The 26,637-nt window shown below is 38.0% G+C and overlaps 1 protein-coding gene across 3 annotated transcripts in view; it reads right to left on the minus strand.

Annotated features, from left to right (window-relative positions):
- ZFX (zinc finger protein X-linked) overlaps positions 1 to 26,247 on the minus strand; it is a 44,553-nt gene extending 18,306 nt beyond the window's left edge. The window contains exons 1-3 of one of the 3 annotated variants that reach the window (XM_031445698.2): positions 25,941 to 26,247; positions 7,298 to 7,386; positions 3,838 to 4,407 (exon numbers count right to left, since the gene is read on the minus strand). In XM_031445698.2, coding sequence (XP_031301558.1) covers positions 3,838 to 4,407; positions 7,298 to 7,358 — 631 coding nt within the window. In that variant the 5' untranslated portion in view covers positions 7,359 to 7,386; positions 25,941 to 26,247. Of the gene's footprint in view, positions 1 to 3,837; positions 4,408 to 7,297; positions 7,387 to 10,425; positions 11,053 to 25,940 lie in introns of those variants that run through there. The other 2 variants (XM_031445693.2, XM_064483319.1) reach the window with 2 other exon arrangements.
- Between the last annotated feature and the right edge of the window lie 390 nt (positions 26,248 to 26,637).

The following is a 26,637-nucleotide window of genomic DNA, read 5'->3' on the forward strand; positions in this document are numbered from 1 at the left end:
CATGAAAATAGTATAAGGATGGACATACAGATCAATGGAATAGAATTTAGAGTACAGAAATAAACCCCTCACATTTAAAGTCAATTATTTTCAGCAAGGGTGCCAAGAACACTCAATGGGGAAAGAAGAGTCTTTTCAACAAAAGGTGCTAGGACAACTGAATTCCACATGCCAAAGAATGAAGTTAGCTCCTTACCACACACTAGACACAAAAATAAACTCAAAATAGATCAAAGGCCTAAACGTAAAGGCAATTCTTAGAGGAAAGCACAGGTGTAAATCCTTATAATCTTGGATTAGGCAACAATCTATTATATATGACACCAAAAGCATAAGCAACAAAAAAAGTTTACACGCTTGCCTCATTTTATTGCACTTCAGACATTGTGCTTTCTACAAATTGAAGGTCTGTGGCAACCCTGGATCAAGCAAGTCTATCGGTACCATTTTTCCAACAGCATTTGCTTGCTTCATGTCTCTGTGTGATGTTCTGGTAATTCTTACAATACTCAAAATTTTTTCATTATTATTATATTTGTTATAATGAATTGTGATGAGTAATCTTTGCTGTTACAACTCACTGAAGGTTCAGATAATGGTTAGTATTTTTTAGAATAGATTTTTAAAAATAAAGATATATACATTTGGGGGAACATAAAGTTATTATACATTAGCTTTTAACAGACTACAATATAGTGTAAACATAACTTTTATATACACTGGGAAACCAAAAAATCCATGTGACTCGCTTTACTGTGATGGTCTGGAACCATACCTGCAATATCTCCAAGGTACACCTGTATACATAAAATTAGACTTCATCAAAATTTAAAACTTTTGTGAATCAAAGGACACTATCAAAAAAGGGAAAACAACCAACAGAATGGGAAAAAAAAAAAAACAACCAACAGAATGGGAGAAAATATTTGCAAATCATATATAAGGGACTTGCATCTGGAATATATAAAGAACTCTTTCAATTTAGTAAAAAGACAAATAACTCAACTTAAAAATGGTCAAAGGACCCGAACAGACATTTCTCCAAATAATATATACAAATGGCCAATAAGCACATGAAAAGATGCTCAACATCATTAGCCATCAGGGAAATGTGTATCAAAACCACAATAGGATACCACTTCACATCCACTAGGACGGCTATCACAAACTCACAAAAAGTATTAACAAGTAGTGGAGAGGATATGGAGAAAATGGAATCCTCTTACACTGCTGGTGGGAATGTAAAATGGTGCAACTGCTTTGGAATAGTCAGTCTGGCATTCCTCAAAAAATTAAACATAGAATTACCATATGACCCAAGAATTCCACTCCTATATACATACCCAGGAGAAAAGAAAACATATGTCCAACAAAAATTTGTATACAAATGTTAATATTATAGTCCTAAACAGTTAAAAAGTGGAAACAACTCAAAAGTTCATCAACTGATGAACAGACTAAAAAGGGTATCCATACAATGGATTATTATTCAGCAATAAAAAGGAATGAAGTATTGATACATGCTACAGCATGGATGAATGTTAAAAACGTTATAGTAGATAAAAAAGGCAGTCACAAAAGACCACATACTATAGGATTCCATTTGTAAGAAATGTCCAGAATAGGCAAACACAGAAAGTAAATTAGAGATTGCTTAGAGTTGGAGGGGAGGGAGAGGGCTGACAGGAGTGATAGTTAAAGGGATTTAGATTCTCTATGCGGGTAATGAACATTTTCAAAAATTGATTGTGATGACAGTTGCATGAGTTTATGAATATATTAAAAACCAATGAATTGTACACTTCAAGTGTGTGAACAGCAATGGTATGTGTATAAAGCTGTTATGAAAAAAAATTTATTTCAACACCTAAATTGAATCTAGGATCAGAAAGGAATGCCTAACTCCCGTTCATCTCCTACCTAACTGTTCTAATTAAAAGACATGGGAGATGTCAACAAGATCTAGAGTGACATCTCACTGACCATGTTAATATCAGAGGCACCCTAAGAATATTTTATTTCCTGCAGCTGTTGTAAGGCAGTGCCTGACTCATCAACACCAGATCTTCTCCAACTTTCCCTACTGTACAAACTGATGTTTCACAAAATAGTGTCTTGGCTATGAAGCTGCAAAGTGAAACTCTAGGAGGGTGAAGACCAATGCAAAGAAATTAGGAATGTCTGGCAGCTGTCTCAGATTAAAGGAGAACTAAGAAACAATCTGAGTAACAAGGGGATGATTCAAACACTCCACCTCTTGAGAGCCAGAAAACTCAAGTGCCATCAAGCAGTAGCACCATATCTAGCCTGACCAGAACCAAGTAAGAGCCAATAGCTACTGGTAGAGAAGAAATGTGTCACTAATATCTTGGATGAGGTATGATGTCCACAGACTTTCAGATACAGCATTCACGTATTCGTTCATTCAGTAAATATTTCACATCTAATATGCCACAAGGTTTGATGGGAAAGATATGTAAGTAGCTAAGACACAATAGACAGTTCCTCCCCTGAAGAAATATACAATCAATTTAGAAGCAATCATAACATCTAGATTGCAAAGACCAGATGGAGAGGTCACCTGACCTCAAAGGCATCTATACGGTGACAAAGAGCATTTGTGCACCACCATGACACTATTACTTGCTACTTTGTCATCATTTAAAATGAGACCTTCAGAGGGAAATCTGCCAAGATGGATACTAAAAACTTTGTAAAAACTGTTTAGTAGACTCTGAGATTCAATGACTTACTGAAAATTTTAAAGAGAAGATTTACACATCTGTTCACGTTCCCCTACTGTAGACTGTAAGCTCTCCAATGACAACGGTTTAATGTATTTTTTTATTTAGTATATATCCATATCTGCACTACCTACAACGTCTGACACATAGCAGGGGCACAATAAACACGTGTTGAACGAAGGTGTTTTCTTCCTCTTTACACAAAGAATTCTCTGATTTCCAACATCTTAAGAACATTTAAAAGGTAATTCCTAAAATGCTGGTGGACTCCAATAAGTCACATTAATTTCCTGTATTATAACAGGTATTCAAGCAAAGCAAACAGTCTTGTGAATTTATATAAGCAAATAGTCTGAGTTTTTATTTGTTTAAAGTTTAGTTCCTAAAGGCATAAGAATTTCCATACTGGGTCAGAATTGTGGTCTATCCAACTAAGGATTTTATCTCTGAAAGTGGTACCAAGAAATATACTGTAAGAAGACACAGCTGTCCTCCCAGACGTTAGAGGTGTGCTCCAAAACACCTTACTTTTCTTCAATAACCTGAGTCCATCATACTTAAAATCATGTTTTGGAATCATTAATGTTTCAATTCTGTACCAGAGTCCTTCCATGCTATCTGTTATGTAAATAGCATTTTACATATTATATAAGTAGAGTAAGTACATAAATATTATATAAGTAGTACTGTACAGCCACATAGAAGAATATAAGCAGTTTGGTTATACATTTTTCTCCAAGTCGAACTCCTTTGAAGTTTCAAGAGGGTTCCTAATTCTAACAAAGGCTCGTAACAGCCTAATTACAGCCTCCATGATTTCACAAAGTTCAGTTCTATTCCCTTCTGTCTTTGTCTCTCTAGACCGAAGAAATCTCATCTTTCTATTGTGTCTAGAAAAATGACTCTACTCTGCATCATTTTACTTTTCTTAATTTTGAGTTATCTTACAGGATCCAAACTGAAATAACAATAAAGGAAGGTCTATGAGAGTCACTTGAATTTTATAGAAGTCAAGAAAATTTCACCCCTGATGTAAGTTAGGAAAGACAGCCTTCAAAAATACCTCTGACAATCACTGTACCCCAAGACTTACAGGAAATCATAAGGTAGTCCTCACAGTTGCTTTTGTCATCATCTTGCTGGTCCACGGGGATCCCATTGGCATCTATGACTGCTTCAGAGGCACAATCTGCCACCAACACTTCTTCTGACACTACGTCGGCTGTCAGAGGATCAGTGACGATTTCTGCCTCCACAACACTATCATGAACCACATGTTCAACGTGTCCAACGTCAGACACATGTATGGATTCACTCGTCAAGACGTGTTCTGGCATAGACATTGAGGCCGAAGTAATATCAGGAGCTAAAACATCATCTGGGACTGTGCAGTGTGCTAAAGAAACTTCTTCGGTTACATCTGAGTCCAGCACTTGCTCAGGAATGATGACCGTTTCAGATACATCTGCTTCTTCCATGATATCTGGGCACTGAACATCTTCTATAACAACGTCCTCGATAACATCTTGGATTACAACTGAGTCTGGGTCATCAGGAACAAAGTTATGCACAGTTATGTCTGAATCCACAACATCTGAAACAAAAACAGTTTCTTGTACTTCCACAACAATTTGATCACCATCCATGTGTGCAGCATCAGCTCCTTAAAGAAAAAAAATTAAAATCACAAATTTCAGGTAGACATGCATGACTACCTCCATTAATGTAAACGTTATTTAATTTCTACCGGGAAAACAGGCTAGCTCCTCAGTTTCCTCAAACATTAAGATAGATTAAAGAAATAAAGAGGGTATCTATTTTTGACTCATATGAGAAATAGAAAATTTTAATATAAGAACTTTTATACTCATCCCAAATCAATTAATAAATAAGGAAAAATAATAGAAAAACAAAGTAATCGTGATAGTCAAAGAAGAAAAATATTCATGAAAGTAAAAAACTAGGCTGACTAAAATTAAGCCAATGTGAACAGGTACTTAAGGGATGATAAAAATTAACAAGTAAAGCAACTTCAGGTGGCAAATATATTATTTTTCTTCATTATATGTGTTTGTCATTTCTTTCCTTTCTTACTCCACCTCTCAACTCATATTTCTTCTTCTTTTCATCTCTCCCATGTCTTCTTTTACTTCCCTTCCATTTTTTCACCTTTTTCCCCCTTTATTCTAGAACAATAGCCTACCAAAATCTTTCACTTATGACTATGGAAATTTAGAAATTCTGAATCTAGAATATAAAAAGGATTGGGCCATAAATAGAAAGAAGGCTAGAAGACCACAGTTAAGGAGGAAAGACAACTGGTCAAGGAGCCTCTGTGGATAGTAAGCTGCAGAAAAGTGCACTCGCTCTGCAGCAATGGAAGGTGAGGTCAGTTGGAGCAGGCCCTGCCCCAGCATCACCAAGGTAGTCTGCTTCCATCCAGCTTCCTCCCATCCCCCCAGATCCAAGTTCCCCAGGCAGTTCCTTGGCATGTAAGAAACCCTACTCTAGTCCACTCTGTAGTTAAGGAATGAAGGTAGAGGGGTGAATCAATTGAAGCCCAGTGAGATTAAATGACTTCACCAAGATCACACAGTTTGCACAGATTTTGGTGCTCAGTAAGTATTACTCTGAATGAATGCCACAAATGAGAATCCAAATCAGATATCCTTGCCAAAAAACATAATGTAAGATAAAAGAAAACAAATCTGGTATCTTGGCTCCTAATCCAGAGAAAAGCAAACAACGTTTTATAGAAGTCTTACCTACAAAGCTATTCAGTCCATTAGTGCTTCTGGATGTGACTCAGACCAGGCTGAGTCCAAGCAGCCACCTAACTCAATGACTGTATGTCACTGGCCAGGCCCTCAGAAAGACACATGACTTTGTTTAGCAACACAAATAATCAACAAGGGCCAAAGAACCTTTAAAAATGTAGGAAATCTTAAAGCCAGTTAATAACCATTTTAACCACACCTAGAAATAATAAACAGTATGTTTGCTTTAATTCCTATAGAACTCTTACAAAATGCTTTATACTGTTTTCAATATTCTCAATATTAACATCAAGCAATAGATCACTATAATCTCCATTTTGCAGACATGAAGACAAAAGCATTTAGTGGCAAGCGTACTGGTTACAACATCTATATCAGAGAGCAGGGTTTGGACACTTATTAGTTTTGTGACCTTGGGCAAGTCATTTAACCTCTGAGTTTCGGTTTCCTCATCAGTAAAATGAGGACAGTAGTATCTGCCATGCATACCTCACAGGACTGCTGTGATGATCAAATGGGAATATATGGGAAGTGTTCTGAAAAACTGTAATGAAAGGTTTCATTATTATTAGGACATATGTAAATGGAGGCCCTGGCAGATTAAGTGACTTGCTCAAAGATAAACAAACACCATAAGTGTTAACAATCAGGGCTAAAATGCAAAGCCTTCAATCTACCACTTAGCCCACGATCCAGGCTTGTCTGTGGCAAGATTAAGCTAGTAAATAGTGTGCATTTTTCTCCAAAGAGCTTAGTCTCTCTTCCAAGCACAGTAATTATACTTCATGTTCTAATGAAGAAAGAATCTTAACTTCGCATTTATCATTATCAAACTGAAATTACTCAACGTGAGTCAAAAGACTCCCAAATTGTTAAGAAAAATACACATACCCCACTGGGTTTAGAGATTAAAGAAAAGTTAAAGTTAAAAATCACCAATATTTAATTTTTTGATAAAGTTAATTGCTATTTCTTTAATATGCTGCAATATGGTCATTTCAAGTCCAATGGAAAACTCATTAACATTCTATTTATAAGGGTAACTAGTTAGTGTGATATAAAACCATTTTACATTATAAAACCTAGCATAATCACTATGTTACTGGTACCATGGGTAATCTGAAATTGTGATCATTTTTCTATGTTTAGAACTTCATGAATTTAATTTTCCTTGTCCAATTTGGGGAGTGAGGTAAGACTCCATCTTCCTGAAGCAAATGCCTCTTTTGTGAGAGAGGGTTGTGAAAGCAGGATGGAGTCAGAATGCAGAGGGCCTTAGGTTTATACTTTACCTGCTGGGTAATGGAAAATAGAGAAATGACATGATCCATATGTTATTTTATGATGAGTACTCTGGTGGGCTAGATAAACAAGACTCACAGTAAGGAAAATAATTTAAAAGTTACTGCGGACTAAGAATGAGATGAGAGAACTGGTCTACATGGAAGAAAGTAGAATGAAGAGAGGTAAGCAAGGAGCATTCTCAAAGGGAGAACTCTAACAGGACTTAGTGTTATAAGTGGGCAAGATGAGAATAACTAAAGTAAATATTAAGGTTTTAATATTGTTGCTGTTTCTGACAAGAATGAATGTTGGTTATGAGGGAGCCAAATTTTTAAGGCAGGGAATAATAATGTACTCACTTTAACATTTGTAGGCTTGAGAGGCTAATAAGACACCTAACTGTGAATATCAACATGAGTCTAGCAATTCTTCCTCTTGATAACCAACTCCAAATTTGGCAGTTGTTAAGTGGAACAACCCAAGTAGTTATACCTGTTGCATCAAAAAATGAGTTTGGCTCTTGAGGTTGTAATTCAAGTCCATCTTCATCCATGGCCTTTAATTCTCATCAGTCACAGCTCCTAAATCAGGCAAAAAAGTAAATCAAGTATTACTTTTTTTTCTATCATGTATTAAAAACATCATCATCATATTTACATTTCTGAAACCCTCAAATTATATGTCAAATGAACAGCTAAAAATAGATACAAAAATGTATCTATTTGAAATAAAAGGGAAAAATTAAAATTAAATTAAATTGCCAAAAACATAATGATACATGGGCATCTATATGACAAAGAAAGGTGGCTAAATCAAATAAGTCAACTTGGCCTAGACTTTTTGTTTGAGATACTGCTTACATACATACATCATACATACACACTGCAAACATCTTGGTGAATTCTGACATATGCCAAAATCTGTGTAATCACTACACTACCCAGATCAAGATACAGAACATTTCCAGCACCCCAGCATTCTTGACTCCTCTCAGTCTGTATACTCCACACTACCACAAAGGTAACTGGTTTTACTAAGGTTCAACTTACACGCTTATTGGGAGGAAACCCCTGTACAATTTTCTTATTACTTCTCTAAATTTAATGTAGTCTGCTTTCAACCAATACCTTAAACAATGGTAAAAATTCACAGTGCATAACTGCAGTAAAAACCCTTTGGGATTGGTGCCTAACTTAATGACCTCTTAACCAACCCTCCAATCTAGAAGTTAACTCCCACAGTGTATTTATATTCTCCTGGCCATAGTTGATTGGCACTAGATATAAAACAGTAAAAATAAGTTCATCTTTGAGCACAATAAAATCAAAGTCCTATCCCTGAGAACCTGAAACCATAAGCAAAGGTCAACCTGGCTCTCTCTGTCTCTCTCTTCTCTCTTGGTGGCTGGAACACAGGAGCCAAGAAAGGCCATTTTCCAACTTCAGCTTAGACTAGTGAGATAAAGTTTACAAATAAAAAATAAAAAGAATCCAGGGAATGCTCTGAAAAACAGAGTAGAGGGAGCAGGGAGAGGAGGCTTATCAATAGATTTTTAGCTCCTGATTCTAGACCTTTCTGAGGTCCAGCTACAAAACCTTGTCTGCCTTGAGTTTTTGCAAGCCACCCCAATGACCTTAACGCTCCCTTTTCAATTTAAGTCAAAAACAAAAAGAACTTAACCAATCAAATAATATACTACTACACACTAATCACTGCTTCAAAAGAGCAGACATCAAGGATTAGGGCTTACTCATGTTGTAAGTATTACTTACATCTCCTCCCTCATTGGTTTCCTTATCTCTACTTTCTCACTTTCTAATCCAACCTAAATGGTACTATTAGACGCGTATTTCTTTCATTTTCATCATTTTTTGCTGATGGTATAAGTGCTGCCTGTTGCTTACTAAAATTTTAAATAACAAGAGTCATTTTTCTAAAGCATCAGCTAGGTGATATCACTTCTCTGTTCAAAAAATGTTTATTGGCTCCATGCTGCCTCCAAATAAAGTTCAAACTCCTGCCATCGTCTAAGTTCCAGCTGAAAATTATCCTTCTATCCTTATCTTCTCTAACCTTTCCTCGAGCACCTCCCCCCTCACCACCACACACACACTTCAACCAAGCAAAAATGCCCAATGTCCCCGTAAGACCCAAACTGTATTTGGCTCAGGGTTTCTTCTACCTGGAACACCTTTTCCCCAAACCCCCTTGCTCACACACAAAAAAGGAAAAGCTGAAAATAATCTCCCCTTCCACTGAATTTCTTTAACACTTTATCCTTTTTCTTTAATTGTACTTATTTGTTATAAATTATGATCATTTATAGACCTTATTTTCAGATGCTAAATTCGCATACATATTCCTTAACAAAATATCCATGAGAAACTCAATTAATTAATATTAATATAAAAAATGGATTTTCAGCTTGTCAACCCTGAGACATAGTCTACTCTTTTTCCAGAAAGAGCATGTTTCCTGTTACTTATTCAAAGTGCTTCAAGTTAAAAAGACTAATAGACAAAAAAATTTTTTTCAACTATGTAAAATGGAACATGTACATGCTCTAAATAAATTGTCACTGCTCTCTCCTTAACAAAATCACCTCTGGCCATAATTCTTTTTCCTCCTTTAAAAATGTAATTACAAAATGATAAACGTAAACTAATTTTCTAAGCGTAATGACATGAAATTAAGCCAATTTAGAAGGCAATAAATGGGATTCATTAAGGCATTTAAGGCTCCTCTCTCCAATTTCCGTACATAAATCCAAACCCATCAGCTCTAAGAATTCTCAACCTGCACAGTAAGTCCTTTTCTCAGCTTTTCTATTATATTTTGGACAGATAATCAATCCCCTTGATTTGGAGCTCCCTCCTTCCTCAGTTTAAGTGATGACCTATTTCTCTTCCCCCCTCCCATCCGCTGTTCACTCGCAGCCCTTCTCGTAACTGCAGCCTTGCCAGCCTTGCCAGCCTTGCCCGGGGCGCCACACTCAGCCCTCTTTTCTGTTTTCTCTTTATTCCAGGGTTTCAACTCCCACTTACACAAAGATGATTCCCTAAATCCACATACTCAGGGTACTACCCAACACTTCCACCAGGCTGTCTGCCCAACAGTTTCATCAGGAGGAAACCCTGCTTTCTCCTGACATGACCACTATGGCCTTTTCCTTCTTCCCGGCTTATCTTCAGTCCGGTTGTCAGACCATGTCCATTCCTTCTCCACAACTTCTCAGAAATCTGTCCCTTATTTTTATTCCCACTGTCACCATGCACTCTCAGCTTCATATTTCCTGATCCCCAGGGAACGAAAATAGCCTCTCAACTGGCCTTTGGCTCCTTTTTGCCACTCCCACAACAAATGACCAGGAACCTACAAATAAGGGCTGGTGACAAACACCAAGGCATTCCTGCAATTCGTGGGCAGACGAATCCTCCGAAGCACTGCTTTGATCAAGGCACGCCCTGCTCAGAAAGCTTCAGCAGTTCCCCCAAATCCGGGGTGCTCTAAAATATTAACCCAAGCTATCGTAACAGACTTACTTGTTATTATTCCGATCATTTTACATCATGTCCATTTCTTAAGAGACATTCTGGCCCAAATGGAAGGTGTCCACTTACCTCATTTTGACTCAGGTAAGCAGTAACTGTTCAAAATACAGTTTTGACTGGTTATTTTCCCTTCTATTTTGTCATTATAAAAACTCAAATCAGGAAAAATGTTTTGTACTTCCAAGCAGAGATGACTATACTTCGGCTTCATAACCCCTGTGGGGAGAATTAGAAGTAATTCTCCCTGAAAATCAGAATAAAACCAATGTTCAAAGAATGGAACGTACTCGGGAGAGTTCTCTGGATTGTGATCAAGTAACTGGGGAGTGGACGCTGATAATGTAACTGAAAGTGCTCCTACCTTTGCTGTAAGAACCATGCCCAAAGACCAGGTGAATCTGAAGACAAATAAGCAGATTGGTTCAGAGAAGCAAGATCCTAACAACTAGGGTAAACACATACTAACGTTTAATCTGATTATCAAATGTCCTCAAAATACTTCTGGGACCCCACTCTCACCTTAAGCTCAGTAAAACATTCCCTGCCCGGATACAGGAGTCATGATTCTGAAAATGCTGTGGAAGAATCCACAATTAAAAAAAAAAAAAAAGTGCAGTTTTAAGGGAAATAACAGGTTGAGAGAAAACTCAGGAAATTCATAGTAACTTTCTTCCAGTCTTTAAAATAAAGCAATAAAAATACCACATCAAGTTAATAGATACAGCAACAGCATTTTATCTATCTTAAATTAGGAATAATGAATATAATTTATTTCTGTTTTATATCTCTTGATGCCTAGACACTTTCATGGTCTCCCTCGTGGACAAGTTAACAGAGTGCTTAAATATTCACTTTGTTTTTTGCAGCTAATATGCACACAAGAATCGTATGCCTTTTAATTTTATGACTTGACTATCCTCTCCTTAAGCCAAGCTAAGAGAACCAAATGATACTATACACAGTAGATGGAATTGTGCAAGCTATAGGAAAGGCAAACAAAAGCAGATCTGTCTATAACAGAATTTTTCTCAGAGGGAAATAGGAACGGGTGAAAATTTACATTTAAAGCCCAGTTGACATCTTCCCTCTTAAACTACATTTCTTTCCCGACTTTTCCGCATATTGTTCAATGTTAGCCATCATTTCTTCAGATATCTGATTTTCAAATCTGGAATTCTATTTCACTTCTTTTCACCAATTCAGCCCTTAAATTAAGTATGTCTCAAAGCCAGTCACTCCGAAATTCATCATGTTCCCTATACTTTCATTGCTACCACTCTAACAAGCTCTGGTCATCTTATATCCAGAACCCAGCGGGCCTTTCCCATTTTCTTCTGTTTCCATACTTTCTTCCATTTTCTCTGTCCATTCTTTTTTTTCCCCCCAGTGTTCACTCTTATTAGAATTTCTATTTTAGGATATAAGAACTCCTAAATCTAGCCTCCATATTGCTTAAAACTTTTTCTCCCGTATTTTCTATCTTTGCCTTTCTAGTACATTCTCAGAATGCCTAGACTTTTTTCTAAGCTAACTTCATCTTCATCTTATCTCCATCTACTGAAGTTTTACTTAAAAGATCATGTTTTAATGTCAATATAAACTTAAGTTTCTTTTTCACAGCAATCTTTTCTTTTTGGTAGATACTATATCTTATCAAATATCTCTGAGGGTTTAAAGTTTATTCTGTACAGTGTATTAAACTGTGTCCTTGCTGTTTCATTATTCATTGGGTTGAATTTGGTGCCTCTCTTTCAGACTGCTGGTTTTCCTCAAAAGTATGGTTCTTATAGGTTGTCCATTCTTATTTGTGGATGAGGGTCTAGGCTAGAGTTACATTCAAATAGCCGGGCTGTATTTCCTCAGCCCAAGTGAGAATCTTCATTTGCATAGCAATGAACTTAACTTCTGACCAAAAGAGTCCTGTCTAGAATGAGGCCATGAGAGAGAAAGGAACCACTTAACCAGCCAGGCTTTACCTCACTATGGTGGACAATTACGCCACCTTGCAGGTACTGGAGGGCCAATATCCTTCAGATAGGTACAAGCTACCTAAAGCACTGTCCTGCACTTTCTTCCCACAGTATCCACTTTAGAATTTCCTATGGATGAATCTACAATTCAGAGAGCTGAATTTCTGGCATCATCTCAGGAGGAAAACCACTAGAGACATCTATAATGATAAGTAAATAGCTTGGCTTTCCATAACTATAACCTGGCTAAGCCCATGTCTTGCTCCTTCTCCTAGGACATCCCTGCTTTTGACAATGGGGATAATGCAGAAAGACAATTTGGGAGTGGTCCTTCCCACTTTCTGAATGGGGCCACAGGTTGACTAAGCTCTCTAGAGTTTTGCCATTAATTGATTCCCAACTGCTTTATTCAACCAGAAATTCATCATATTCTGGTCTGCAGGTGGCATACTTCTCAGGTTTTCTTGTTTCTCTGAATTTTTATACTTCTTCCTCAGTGTGATTTTGAAAGGAAAGAAAAATAAACATGTGTTCTCTAGCCTATCTTGAATTTGAAGTCATTATGAATTTGTACGTGTCAAATAAAACAGCATGGAAATAGGTAAAAATAAAAAACAGAAATTTAAAAAAAATAGCAGTGAAAGTTACAACTCTTATCAAGGCCTGACAAAGCAAACATTCAAAAAATAAGGAAAGAGATGTATATAATTAATAGTATTAATCTAATAGCTTTAATCCAAATTCCATTCCCTAAGAATAGACTATTTTATTTTCAAACAACCTTGCGGACTCTCTGTGTCAAGAAGAGGAAAAGAAAATGCTGAAAATGTCAGAGCCCCTGTCCTTCCTTGCCCTGTCCTACCTGGAACTTTTGTACACTTTGCTCAAAAACTCAATGCCAAGTTTTTGTTAAAGATTAGTTTTTTTCCACAAAACCATTTGAGCCAATCAATAATTTCAAGGTTTTGTTTGTTTAAAGTGTAAGAGTTCCAACTTTCAAAATTTATTCAAATTTGGTCCTAAAATGACAAACCTTCTTAAAATCTTATTTTTCCAAAGCCCCTATTCATGTTCAGATTAAGGGTTGCCAAAATACCTAAATGTCCAGTGATAGATAATGGATAAAGACAATGCAGTATATACATACAGTGGGATATTATTCAGCCTTAAAATTCTGTAATTTGTGACATGGATAGAGGAAGACATTATGCTAAGTGAAATGAGCCAGATACAGAAAAAAAATCCTGCATGATCTCACTTGTATGTGGACTCTAAAACAGTTAAACTCAGAGCAGCAGATAGTAGAATGTTGGTTCCCAGGAGTTGAAAAGGAGATATTAGGGAAGTAATGGTCAGAGGATACAAAGTTCTAGAGACCCCTCTATACAGCACAATGCCTATAGCTAACAACACTGTACTGTACACTCAAAATTTGCTAAAAGAAGAAACTTATGTTAAGGGTTCTTACCAATAAGAAAAAAAGACTACGATGATGACAGGGTGGGAGGAAACTTTGACAAATGATGAATGTTTATGGCCTTGATGGTGGTGATAGTTTCACAGGTGTATACTTATCCCCAAACTCATCAAACTGTATACATTTAATGTGTAAAGCTTTTATATTGCAATCATACCTCAATAATTTTAAAAATAAAAAAATATTTAAAAATGTTTAAAGCGTTGCCAAAATATCCTCTGAACTTAGTTGCATTGATATGCTATGAACACTAAATACTACACTTTTTAAATGCCTTTGTCTTTAAGACTGCAGCTGGATGTTAGGAAATGCATGCACTTTTTAACTAGTTTTTGTTATGTAAAACAGTACAGCCTCCTTCATGAAATACTGCTATTTAATATACTCAATAATTTATCCAGGTTCATTACTTAACATTCTACTGTGCACCATAATGTCTAACAACATCTTTTTGATTTTCAAGTTTCAAAAAAAGTTTAAAATTAAAAAAAAAAGTGGTTTATTAGCTTTTGCTGAGACTCTGAACTGAAGTCCTATTTACATGTTTCCCCTAACGCAGTAAGCATTCTGCCTTCAGTTGCAGGTATACTGGAGTGGAGTTTGTGAAACACTGGATGTGATCAAAGGATGAAGACTGTTTTAACATAAGAAGTGGAGATTAATTTAGACTACATAGTACATGGAACAGTTAAACTAAATAAAACTGTCAGGGGAAAACTTTTTAAAGGATTAATTTCTGTCAAATGTAGTATATGATGAAGAAAGGTGGGTATCATCAGAAATTTTTTTACGCTTTTCCTTTTTCTTGCACCTGCCATCTTTCCAAAAATTGGGCATTTACTTCATCCTTGAACTGGTCATTCCCACAATTGTTAATTTAGTAAGTGTTTTTCTTACCAAACTCCTTCTTAATGAGTAACATGTCTCCTCATATTAGAAAATCTTTCTGATAATGCATTAGAATTTTGGTTTTTTTGGTAAGACTAAAGCATTCACACTTTCATGTTATTTTATTCAAGCTAATAACTGCTTTCCTCAGTTTTCTAGTTAACTAGCTGTAAAAATCATGTATTGTAGTTTTATAGTTCTTAAAATATTTTAAGTCTTTTCAAACCCTAAAACTTCTTAAAATCACTGTCTTGCCAGATCACCAACACAGTAACTTGACTAATACTGACTCTACTCTTCCCCTCACCTACATGAACACAGGCTTCCTATTAGTGCTTTTCCTAAATACATCACTTTGGGTATGTGAGGTTCTGTCAACGCAGTGCTGACACTAACAGTGTTCTCTGTACATCTTAAATACTGACAAGAATACCAGGCCTTTCAACAACTATAACAAATTCTTTTTAATTGACATTTGTAGAATTACGGAGTGTTTTTACATTGATTCTTCGCTAATACAATTAGAAGTATGCTTTGTACATGTAACTTAGTAAATCATTTAATCATTAAAAAAATTAAAAGAACAGGTTGGACAATGCAGGGCATAGTTTGCAATACATTTGCTTCTTTTTTGTCCTGTTTGCTAATCTTTATTTTTTTTCAAGTTTTATTGAGATATAATTGACATTCTGCACTGTATAGCTTTAAGGTATACAACATAATGATCTGACTTACATACATCATGAAATGATTACCACAAGGTTTAGTGGATATCTATCACCTTATATAAACACATTAAAGAAACAGAAAAAAGAATTTTTTTCCTTGTGATAAAACTCTCAAGATTTACCCTCAACAGTTTTCATATATGATGTACAGCAGTGTTAATTATCTTTATCATACTGCACATTACCTCCTTAGTATTTATCTTATAACTAAAAGTTTGTCCTTTTTGACTACCTTCATCTAATTCCCCCGACCCCCACCTGTTTCTAACATGACCAATAACAGGAATGTTCCACTGAGCATCAGCAGCATTAATTCCACGATCATTCTCTGGAGAAAAGCTAGGGAATCAGCCAATTTACACCAAAAAAAAAAAAAAAAAAAATCCATACCTGGCTTTTTTCAGGGGTTTGGGGAGACAGTAAAATGCTACTGGATAATAATCTAAAAGAGAGGTGGAAACTGAGGGGAAGCACAAACATACATAATTTGAAATAAAGAAAAAACACACAGATAAAGTAAAAAGTTGTAAGAAAACAGTCTTATAATTCTATAATATATAAGTCTATTAATAGTCTGAGGAGAAATGTAAGTTACAAGCATTAACTTAAGAGAGAGAAAACCCAATCACTGTGAAATTGCGGGGAGGAGGGCAGGGAGGAGAAAGCTGTCTGTTAACCTTTCAAAAAGCTCCAGGCTTTTCCCAAAAGCTATCTGAACTACGCTAGAGCACAGAGGAGGAAAGTCTTCTCAATTCTTAATTTTTAATTTACCATTAAAAAAAAAACTAACAAAAACAATACAACCAAACTACAGACTTGGTTAATAATGAATTTCAAGTCAAGTATTTGCAAATCTGATACATCATGCAAAAAATACATATACACACATGTTGTACACACACACACACACACACACACACACACACACTTCCTATTAGTGCTTTGACAAAATATGGTTATTTTAGAATTCAAGGCTGGAACCAAATAATGGCCCAAACTAACAGGTCAAGAAAGGAAAATCCTGATGTTCTCAAAAGATAATGAACAGTCGAAATTCAATATCATTTCTTACTTAAAACAAACTAGTCAGTCAAATTGGAATAGAAAGACATTTTCTTAAAAGGTTTAAAAAAATACAATAAATAGGAATAAAATACTAGTATATGGTATGACATGGATGACCCTTAAAAACATTATGCTAAGAAGCCAGATGCAAAAAAAAAAAAAAAAAACCCATATATTACAGGATTCCATTTATATGGAATGTGAAGAATAGACAAACCACAGAAATTAGACTGCCAGGGACAGGAGGTGGGAGGTGATTGCTAATGGGTACAGGGTTTCCTCCTGGGGGTGATAAAAATGTTCCAAAATTACTGGGCGATGGGGGATGAGGGGGGTTTTAACTCATCTCCCATTAAATAAATTTTTTTAATTAAAAAAAATTACTGGTGATGGTAGCACAACTCTGAATCTACTAAAAACCACTGAACTGTACATTTTAAAGGGTGAATGTTATAGAAGCTTTATCTCAATAAAGCTGTTTAAAAAAATACAAATACCTGCAAATATTAAACTAGATCAGGTTACAACATGTTTTCAGATAGGAGAATGGTATCAGTATCACTTCATAACAAAAAGGCATAGTATTATAAAACTAAGGTAAAACACTACAAATACTCCTTCTAAAGTCAAACTTAAAACAAGGCTGCCCACTGTTATTACTTAAGATTGTACAGGGCAAAAAAAAAAGATTGTATGGGAACAGATAGCCAATGCAATTAGATAAGATAATGAAATCCAAGATATTATTATTATTCGAAAGAAATTATACTTATTTATATATGACCTATCTAGGAAATACAAGGGAATCAACTAAAAGACTAACAGCAGAATTAATTCATAAAGCGTGTTGGTACAACATTAATATACTTGAGGTCAAAAGCTTTCTCATGTAACACTTAAGAATGTAAAATCCCACTGATGGGAATAACTGAAAATTCTACTAAGCGGGATTTTTTTTTTTTAAGACAAATATATAGAGAAATCAATCTTGCTCTTGAATATGCTGGATCAGTAGTATCAATTCTCTCTTAATTTACTTTTACATTCAATCAAAATTCCAATACACTTTTTTAAATCAACTGACCTTATAGTCGCAGGTCTGCTTTTAGACTCTATTCTGTTCCATTGATCAGTCTGACTTTGCACCCACTGTTTTAATCACTGCAACTTTATAATAAGCTTTTGATGTATGGTAGTTAAGTTTTCCAACTTTTTTTTTTCAAGATTGCCTTTGCTGCTCCAAGCCCTTTGTATCTCCACATAAATTTGAGGACTGGTCTATTAAAAAAAAAAATCCTGTTGGGGTTTTGATTGGTACTTCACTGAATCTCTATATATCAAAACTGACATCTTTATATACTGACACTTCCAATCCATGAACATTGTATCTCTCCCCATTTATTAGTTCTTTTTTCATTTCTCTCAGTAATGCTTTTACTAAAAGTCTTAGCATGCTTTGCTGGATTTATTTCAAGGTATTGGATGTTCTCTGACCTTATTATAAGTTGTATAGGCTTTTAAATTTTATTTTCAAATTGTTAGTATAGAGAAATACAATTTATTTTTGCATATTAATCAATGTTCCCCAACTATAAAATAGAAGTAAATTAGAAATAAATGTCAAAGATAACAGCCTCCCCTCAAAAAATTCCAATAAACTTGAAAAGTCTCAGTAATTCAATGGACAAGAGGAAAATTGTAAAAATCACAATACGTTTAGAATTAAATAATGAAAATCAATTCACATCAAATTCGCAGTATCCAGAATTATAGTTCAGAAGAAAATTTATAGTTTTCAAGATATGTAAGAGATTAAAAACTAATTAGCTAAACTTCCAATTTAAATTTTTTAAATGTCAGAATAAATGCAAATAAAATAGAAGAAATATTAACCATATGAGCAGAAATAGAAAGGGTCAACATAAAGAACTATTTGAAAAGCCTTAATAATATAGGCAACTTACTGGCAGTACTGATCAAAAAAAAAGGAACAAATTAATGATATTTGACATTTTAAAGTCATTAGAGAAACCCATATTTTGTACCAATGTATTTGAAATTTTGTATATTTCTGGAATATTGTTCATTTTGTATAATCAACAACCAAAAAAAACCCTCAAGAAAAGCCAAAGACTTATCACCATGAAAGAAACTATTAATCAAAACACAACTCACAAAAGACAGCAGGCACAGAGAGTATCACAGATGATTTCTAATCTAACTTCCCAGAAACAGCTCATCTCTATTAAATACAACTTGTTTCAAAGAAGAAATACTCCCCAACACATCTTAAGACGTTAGCATAAAAAGGTAAAGTTCATGGCAATAACAAATGGATGCAAATATCCAGGGACTCAAAAGACAGTTTAAAATACAAAATCAATAAATACAATTCATCACACCAATAGATGCAGCAAAAGCACTAGAAAAATTAATTCCTGTTCATAATGAAAACTTTAAAATGCTAAATAGAACACAAACTAATAAATATCTACCTCTCCAAAAAACCCTCCACAATCAGTATCATACTTAATGATAAAATATTAGAAGCATTCTACTAACGTACCTAGACAGTGATGCCTGTTATTAATGCTTTCATTCAACTCTGTGCTAGAGGCATTAGTCAATGAAGTAAAAGAAAACAAAAAAACAAGAGGCAAAAAGGAATGGAAAAGAATAAAACATCATTATTCACAAACACCTACGTATTTAGAAAATACAGAAGAATTATAAACTCTCATTACTCCCACATTTCACTGAATTTAAAAATACCACCAAATTTAAAATCCTTATTTTACCTACAACTAAGAAAAATATATTGTTAATTATGCTGATGCAACACCTTATTATCCAGAAATTTCATTTTAGATTTTTCAAGACAATTCTTTTAGACTTATTTAAACTATTTTCATCCTAGCTTGTGCATACATAGAAGGAAAAACAGAAGCAAAAGAAATTGGTAGGATACTCCTAAAACTTCACATTCAGAGTCTTCCTGTGGAATGCATTTCTACCCAAAGCTATTCAATCTTTCCTAACAATACTGTCCTCTGCCAACAAGAGTGCTGGTGATGCAGCATTTCTTAAAACATTCATTATCTATATAGGATTTTCTTTCTAGTCAGACACCCACTTCACAATTCCTTCTGCCTTCAGTTGTATTGCTTGGCATGAAATTACAACACAACAATGCAAGTACTCATTTAAGTGATGACAAAATGAAGTCTTGACCAGGTTTGTGCATGTAAAGCAATGATAACTACATCATGACAGTTACCCGGACAACAGTGATTACAGAACACTCAAGATTTAATTATAAAGCTATCATTATTAAATCAGGGTGGTATAGGTATATAGTCAAACAGACTAATGAAATCAGAAGAGAACATAAAAACAAATGTATATATATAAAAATATGATAAATCTCAGGAGTTGCATTATAAATCAGTGGGGAGAAAGGCTGAACTATTCAGCTATCTATATTAAAGATAAAATTGGATCGTTACATCACACAGTAGAAAAAAAAGTTCCAGATGAATTAATGACCTAAATATGAAAAAGCACAGTATCATTATGACCCTGGGGCAAGGGAAGAATTTCTTGCAGACACAAGAAAACATAAGCCATAAATGAAAAAAAACCTGAGAAAACTGACTACCTTCACATTAACAAGTCCTACACAAAAAATATTCCATAAACAAAAAAGATAAGCCACAGGCTAGGAAATGATATTTTCAGTGTGTATAACTACAAGTCATTAGTATTCTGAATATTAAAAGAATATCCATTACCAATGATAAAAAGGCAACAATCCAATAGAAAAATGGACCAAGGATAGGCACAAGGAAGTCACAGAAAACTCAAACGGCCAATAAATACGTGGGAAAAAAACCTCAACCACACTAGTTATCTAAGAAATGCAAAATGAAAACAGCAATGAGATACCATTTATACCCAAAAGATTGGGAAAAATTGCAAAGTCTAATCTTTTGGCAGTGGTCTGGAGAAACAGAGGCCCATACACAGCTGGTGGGAGTGTCAAATGGAACACAATCTAACAATTTGGCAATTCCCCCTAAAGCTGACAAATGCACATATTCTTGAATCTAGCGATTTTATTTCTATCATCTCAGGGGAGAAGAACCTTGTAAGGAAGTTCACAGCAACACTGTTTAAAATTGCAGTAAACTGCTAACAACCAAATGGTCCCTCCAGAAGAAGAAATACACCACAGTATACTTATATATTGAAAAACAAAACGAATGAACTAGATCAGCAGTTTTCAAACTTCTTGGACTGAGGATCACTTTACACTCTTAAAAATTGAGGACCCCAGTCTTTGTTTATACAGGTTCTATCTAGAGATGTTTATATTAGAAACTAAATCTGAGGCATTTAAAAAATATTAATTCATAAAAAATAAAACCCACTGTATGTAAACATGAACATTTATTTTTAAGTAACTTTTTCAAAACAAAAAAAATTGTGAAAAGAGGAGCATTGTTTTACACTTTTGCAAATCTCTTCAAAGACAGGCTTAACAGAGGACAGCTGGATTCCCATAACCGCTTCTGTGTTCAATCTACTATGACATCATGCTTCGTGTAGCCTCTGTACAGGACTTGTGCAGTGTGCAGAGGACTGCGGCGGGAAGAATCTGATGGATCCCTGAGAATTCCTGGAGCACACTCTGAGAACTGCTCAACTTGATCCACATACAACATGGATAAATCTCAAAAACACACTGCTAAGTGAAATATCAAATGATACACAAAGTATGACACCATTTATGTAAAGTTAAAACACATAAAGCATTACTTGGTTATTTCTGGCAAAGACAGGAATGGGATAAGGAGGTACTCTTTAACTGGATCTGTAAGGTTTTCTTTAAACAAACAAGTTATGCAACAAATATGTAATAAAATATTAAGATCTGTTAAATTTGATACTTGCTTTTCAGTAATTCTGAAATATTTCATAGTTTTTAAATTTTTAAATTTTTTTTAATCCTAATGGCTATATTCTTCAAGGCCAAGTAGTTTCCTTAAAATGTACCTCCCTCTGAGTAAAATATATTTACAAGATTCTTGGATTTTATAAAAAGTTCTTTGGAAAAATAATTTGACAGGAGTAAGAATAGACTAGCCATATTAACAACTACCTAAGCAAAACTTCTGTGGTATGTATACCCCTTGGTCAAAGGACACAGTGGCTGGATGCTTGAATAGCTGAAAACTATTCAACTACATAAAATTCTCTGCACCCAAAAATTGAGATAATTGTCTTTAAATAATTGTCACTACCACGTGCCAGGTACTGCTTAGGCACAAGGATAAATGAGAACCTAGCTCTACGCCCAGAGTTTAGAAAAAATGACAAAAATATAAACACACAGTTAAAATATAATCAGTTAAATGCTAAATTAAAGATGTCCGCATCGCTATATGAGACAGAGAAGAATGAGTTTGGGAAAATGAGGGTGCCAGTATCAGAAAGCTTGAGGCAGGAGTTATTTTCAGGGCTCTGGGCTTAAAAAATTTTTTCTTTCCAATAAATAGTACTAAGTATCTACTATGTGCCAGGGAAATCCTGTTTCAGCCAAGCTGACGCAGTGAGATACCTGAGTGGAGACAATCCGTAGGCCACTGGAAACGCTCGATGAGAAACTAGAAGAGAGGGTAAGCATGGTAAAGGACACCAAAACCAGGTGAGAAGAGTCAAGAAAAAAGGGTAGAGGGCTGACCCTGAGGGAAATCCCATGACAGAAGACAGAGAAGGCGCAGAGTGTTACTGAAACCCAGAACACTTTCATACCACACACCTGCTGACATGCTGGGGCAAAGTTTCTCAATTTGGGAAATAGTGGATTTAGGAATAAGTGGGATGAAAAGAAATGAAACTACTAGTAAAAGGAAAGGTAAGACAGGTGTGCGGTTTTTGTAAGATGAGCAAACCTCGTTATGTTTCTAAGGAGAGGGAAAGGCACCAGCAGAGTTAGAGGGCAATGATGCAAGCAGCAGAATCACTGACAGAACGCCGTCCTTTGGGACCACTGGATCCCACAGGCAGAGCATCTGGGCCTAAAGAAGGCCAATTCTTCATGCAAGGAAAGAACACGAGGAAAGTCCAGGTAGAGACAGAGGAAGAGCATGAAGTGGAAGGAAGGAAACTCAATTGCTTAGATGGCCGTCTACCTTTCTGGCTTAAGTTAAAGAGTAGGTAATCTCTGCTGAGGCTGAGTGGTTTCAAGGACAAGTTGAGTTTAAGAGTAAAAAAGAATGTCTGGAATCGCCAGTGAGCACAAACACAAACATACAATCAAGGTCATCAGTGGCAATACAAATCCAGATGGGTTTAGAGAGGAAACATTTACCAAAAGCCATGTGGAAACAAGTTTTCTTCAATGCACTGTGAGTATGTTTTCCAAAAAGGAAACTCACATCTATCTGAAACATACACATAAATTAAAAACTAACACCTTGTTTATCCAAGGTGGTTGGGTAAACAAGGTGTTCCACCAGTCAGTGTTCCGGACCATAAGGCCTACCCTTTCAGGCAAAAAGCATTTTATATTTAACTGTTTCCGATAGAAATTCTAAACCATACCCTTCTGTCTTCTGAACTATACAACTTGAGTCCAACTTTTAATCATCCACTAGTGCCGTACTGGAACATCTACTGCTGCTGTACTGCGTGTACAGCAACACAATTTTCTTTTAGGCCTCTTCTATGTCTTTTCTAGCTGTCAAGCTATAAAGCAGCTGGTTCTTTTAAGTTTACGTTTACCCTTACCATCTCAACAACCACAGCCCGCCTTAGCAACCTGTTTCTAGTCAGCATCCTACAACGCACTGTCTCAACTTTTCTAAACCATGGCGCCTTATGAGAAGCAGGAGAATCTTCAGTTCCTTCGCTTCCTCTCACGGAGTATCACAGCTCTGACCTGTTGCAGTCTGGGAAAAATGGAAAAACTGAAACAACTTTCCAGTGAATATTTACGCTACCTATAAATCTATATATCATAAAATTCTAGAAAACATTCCAGAAAGTGCATCTAGGATACTCAAATACTAATCAAAGTATGAGACAGCTCAGCTTAGCAAATAGCCTAAGCTACCCTGTCAAACGAAAAAGTAATTCCTCTTACCCGGTGGAAGAACAGGGATTGCAAAAAGGCCATCTGAAGGCTGCTGCCTTTTCAGTAATCGCTCTTCTAACCTACTTTTCAAAAACGACTTCTTTAAAAATTACCACGGGTATACTTACAGGTTCATTCCTCATTTTCATAAAGTAACCCACAGCACTGTTTCTGTAATTTTCAACCACAGTAAATGAAAAGCTAGAAACTCCTCCCCATTTCTGTACTAGAGAGATTGTAACAACTCTGAGCAAAAAGTTACTGGGAGTGAGAAATGAGGAACTGAAAAAAGGAGCAATTGTCTACTAGACGTGGATCATTCAAAAAGTAGCAAAATTGGCTTAACTTCTGAACATTCTTGATAATCATTTCTATAGTGAAAACAATGGTTAACTTGCCACTCTCATAACTTCTCAACTTTCAAACTTTTCCTAGTCCAAAGGAAGTGCTAAATGAATACAAAGCCAGGCTCAGGTGCGTCATCACCCGCCTATGTGAGGGCTCCCCGGCCTCCCCCATCGAGTATAAACCCCTCCACCTGGAAAGCAAGCTCCTCCACATCTGCCTTATTAAGCCACCACTCCCCTACCTACACCATCTACTCCAGCCAAATTATAAATACTTGCTGTTTACTAAAGAAGCTTCACCCTTGAAATGCCCTTTCCCCACCCCCATCTCACACCAACAAAGTTCTACCCATCCTTCAGTAACCTTCTCAAAATGTCCCCTAGCCTTGCCTTCCTCTGAAAGCCCAGTAATTGGTTGTACCTTCCCCGCAGCACTTCAGTGCCTTTCATCCTCATCTCCCTCTAAACAACGAACTTCTTGCAGCCACCGTCTGCATTACAAGGACCTTTTAATTCTTAGCACCTAACACAGTGCATCGCTAACACTGGGCTCGCAGTTTACAGGAGAGTTGTGTCGTTTGCAGTCAAAACCACTTTAAGGGATGGAATTCCACCTTATAACTTTTCAAATCAAATAGAGAAACTAAACCCCATGCCAGGTACATGAACAATAAATACTACATCACATTATATTGTCCTTCAGCAAGAAAACTAAAAAACTTTCTGCCCTTTTCTTACTCCTCAAAAAAAGTAAATACTTAAAAAAAAAAAAACTACCAACACATCGCTAGTAGCTTAAATGCACCTTTTCAAGAAAGTTGTTTCCAAATAATTGAAATTCTGAAGACTTAAAAATTTTTATTCTCCGTTTCTGAGCTGTGCAATTTGCACTTTTCCCCCTACTGGATAGAAGAATGGTAAAAACTTCTTTTCCATCAAATTTTATTTTCCTTTCTTTTTTATTTCTTCCTTTATTCGAGAAGGCGATGACTTGAAAAACAACTACATCGAGAGCACTCTTAGCAGTCACATATGACTTCGTTAGAGTAAAAATAAAATGTCTTGGGGTCCCCTTTGCAGTGGTGAGTCTAGATACGGAGTGGCCATCCGCCCCGACGGCCCTCAAGTTGCTACAAGAGCGGGGAAAAGGCGCGAGACCAGGGGCGCAGACGGACGAGATGGCCCCGGAGCCCGGGCGGCGGCGATGGCCGCCTGCCGCAGCTCAGTTAAAATGCAGCGGAAGCAGCAGCCAGTCACGGGGATGCGGGAGGCAGGGCAGGAAGGTGGCGCTGCCGCCGAGCGCCAGGAGCCCGAGAGTCCATCATGGCGGCAAGGGCAATGGCCGCCGTGGGGAGCGAGCACGCCCCCTCCGCGCGCACACGCTGCCGTGCCGGGCCTCCGGGACCCGTCACCGGAGCCGCTACCGTCGCCGCCCGCTCTCCGACCCCCCCTCACGGGCTGTAGCGGAATTTTCTCTTCAGACACCGCCTTCAAGATGGCGGCTCCCCCTCCCGGCAACCCCCTCAATCGTCCCCTGCAGCAGGCGCCGAGGCGCCGCCATCTTGTCCCCCGTCCCTCCCCCCCTCGCCGATATTTACATAGCGAAAATCGGCCCGGCCGGCCTGCGGCCTTCACCTCACGCCTGCAGCCTTCGCCTTCTTGCCAGGCCTCGCCCCCGCGCGGTGCCCCGTGCCGGCCGCGGAGCCCACCTGGGGCCCCTCGGCCGCCTCCCGGGCCACCGGGCGACCCTCCCCCAGCCCCCGCCCGTTTGCGGAGCGCGCCTCCGCCGCCGCTCGGGGCAGCCGGGCTCCTCCCCGGGCCTAACTGCGGCCTCCTTGGGGCCTGCTCGGCGCCGCGCGCCACACGGCCCGGCCTAGCGCGGAAGGGCGCCACGCGGGCCGCCGACCAGGCCGGGACCAGGCCCCTGCGCGCGCGCTAGGCCCCGCGGCCGCGGCGGCGCCCGGAACTCACCGGACGGGCGTGCGGGCGGTCGGCGACGGTGGCGGGTGCTGCAGGCCGGCCTTTCTCTGGAGCACTGGGCCGGGCTCCGGCTGGTGGGGCGGGCGGAGGGAGGGAGGAGGGGCCGAGCTCGGAGCTGACAAAAAGCGGCCCAGCTCCCCGGCACGGGCCCGCCGTCAGCACGTCACGTCACCGCCCGGGAGAGAGACCCAGGAAAATGCGGAAGGGTAGATAGGCCCCCTCCTTCGCCCGGTGTGTACCCCTGGAGCCCCGGTCGGCGCGCTCACGCCCTGCGACCGGGGAGCCCAGTGGCCTCGTTGCGGCGGGGTCTCCGGCGGCCGGAGTCTCCGTGACAGCGCCCCCCTTCTTTCCACCTCCTCCGCGCTCCCGCCCGCCGCAGCCGCCGCCGCCGCTACACACGCGCCGCTGCCGCCGCCTTGGCCGTAAAGCCCGCGCGGGGCCGCGGTCCGCCAACCCCGTGGAGAGGCAAGAGGCCCGCACTCGGCCTGGCCGCCCCCCACCATCTCCCGTGGGCCGCGGCCGCCCCCGGGGCCCTCCCCGGAGACCTACCGCCTCTCCGCGCCGGTCCTGGCCGAGGCGCCTGCTCGAGTTGTTTGCAGGCCCTCAGACCCCCGCCCGCAGTAAATGTGTTTTCTTCATCCCCGTGGCTGGAGAAGGAGATAAATTTAGCAACCCCCGCCGTCCCCTG

Source organism: Camelus dromedarius, chromosome X (assembly GCF_036321535.1).
Source record: "Camelus dromedarius isolate mCamDro1 chromosome X, mCamDro1.pat, whole genome shotgun sequence".
In the NCBI taxonomy this organism is placed as follows: domain Eukaryota; kingdom Metazoa; phylum Chordata; class Mammalia; order Artiodactyla; family Camelidae; genus Camelus; species Camelus dromedarius.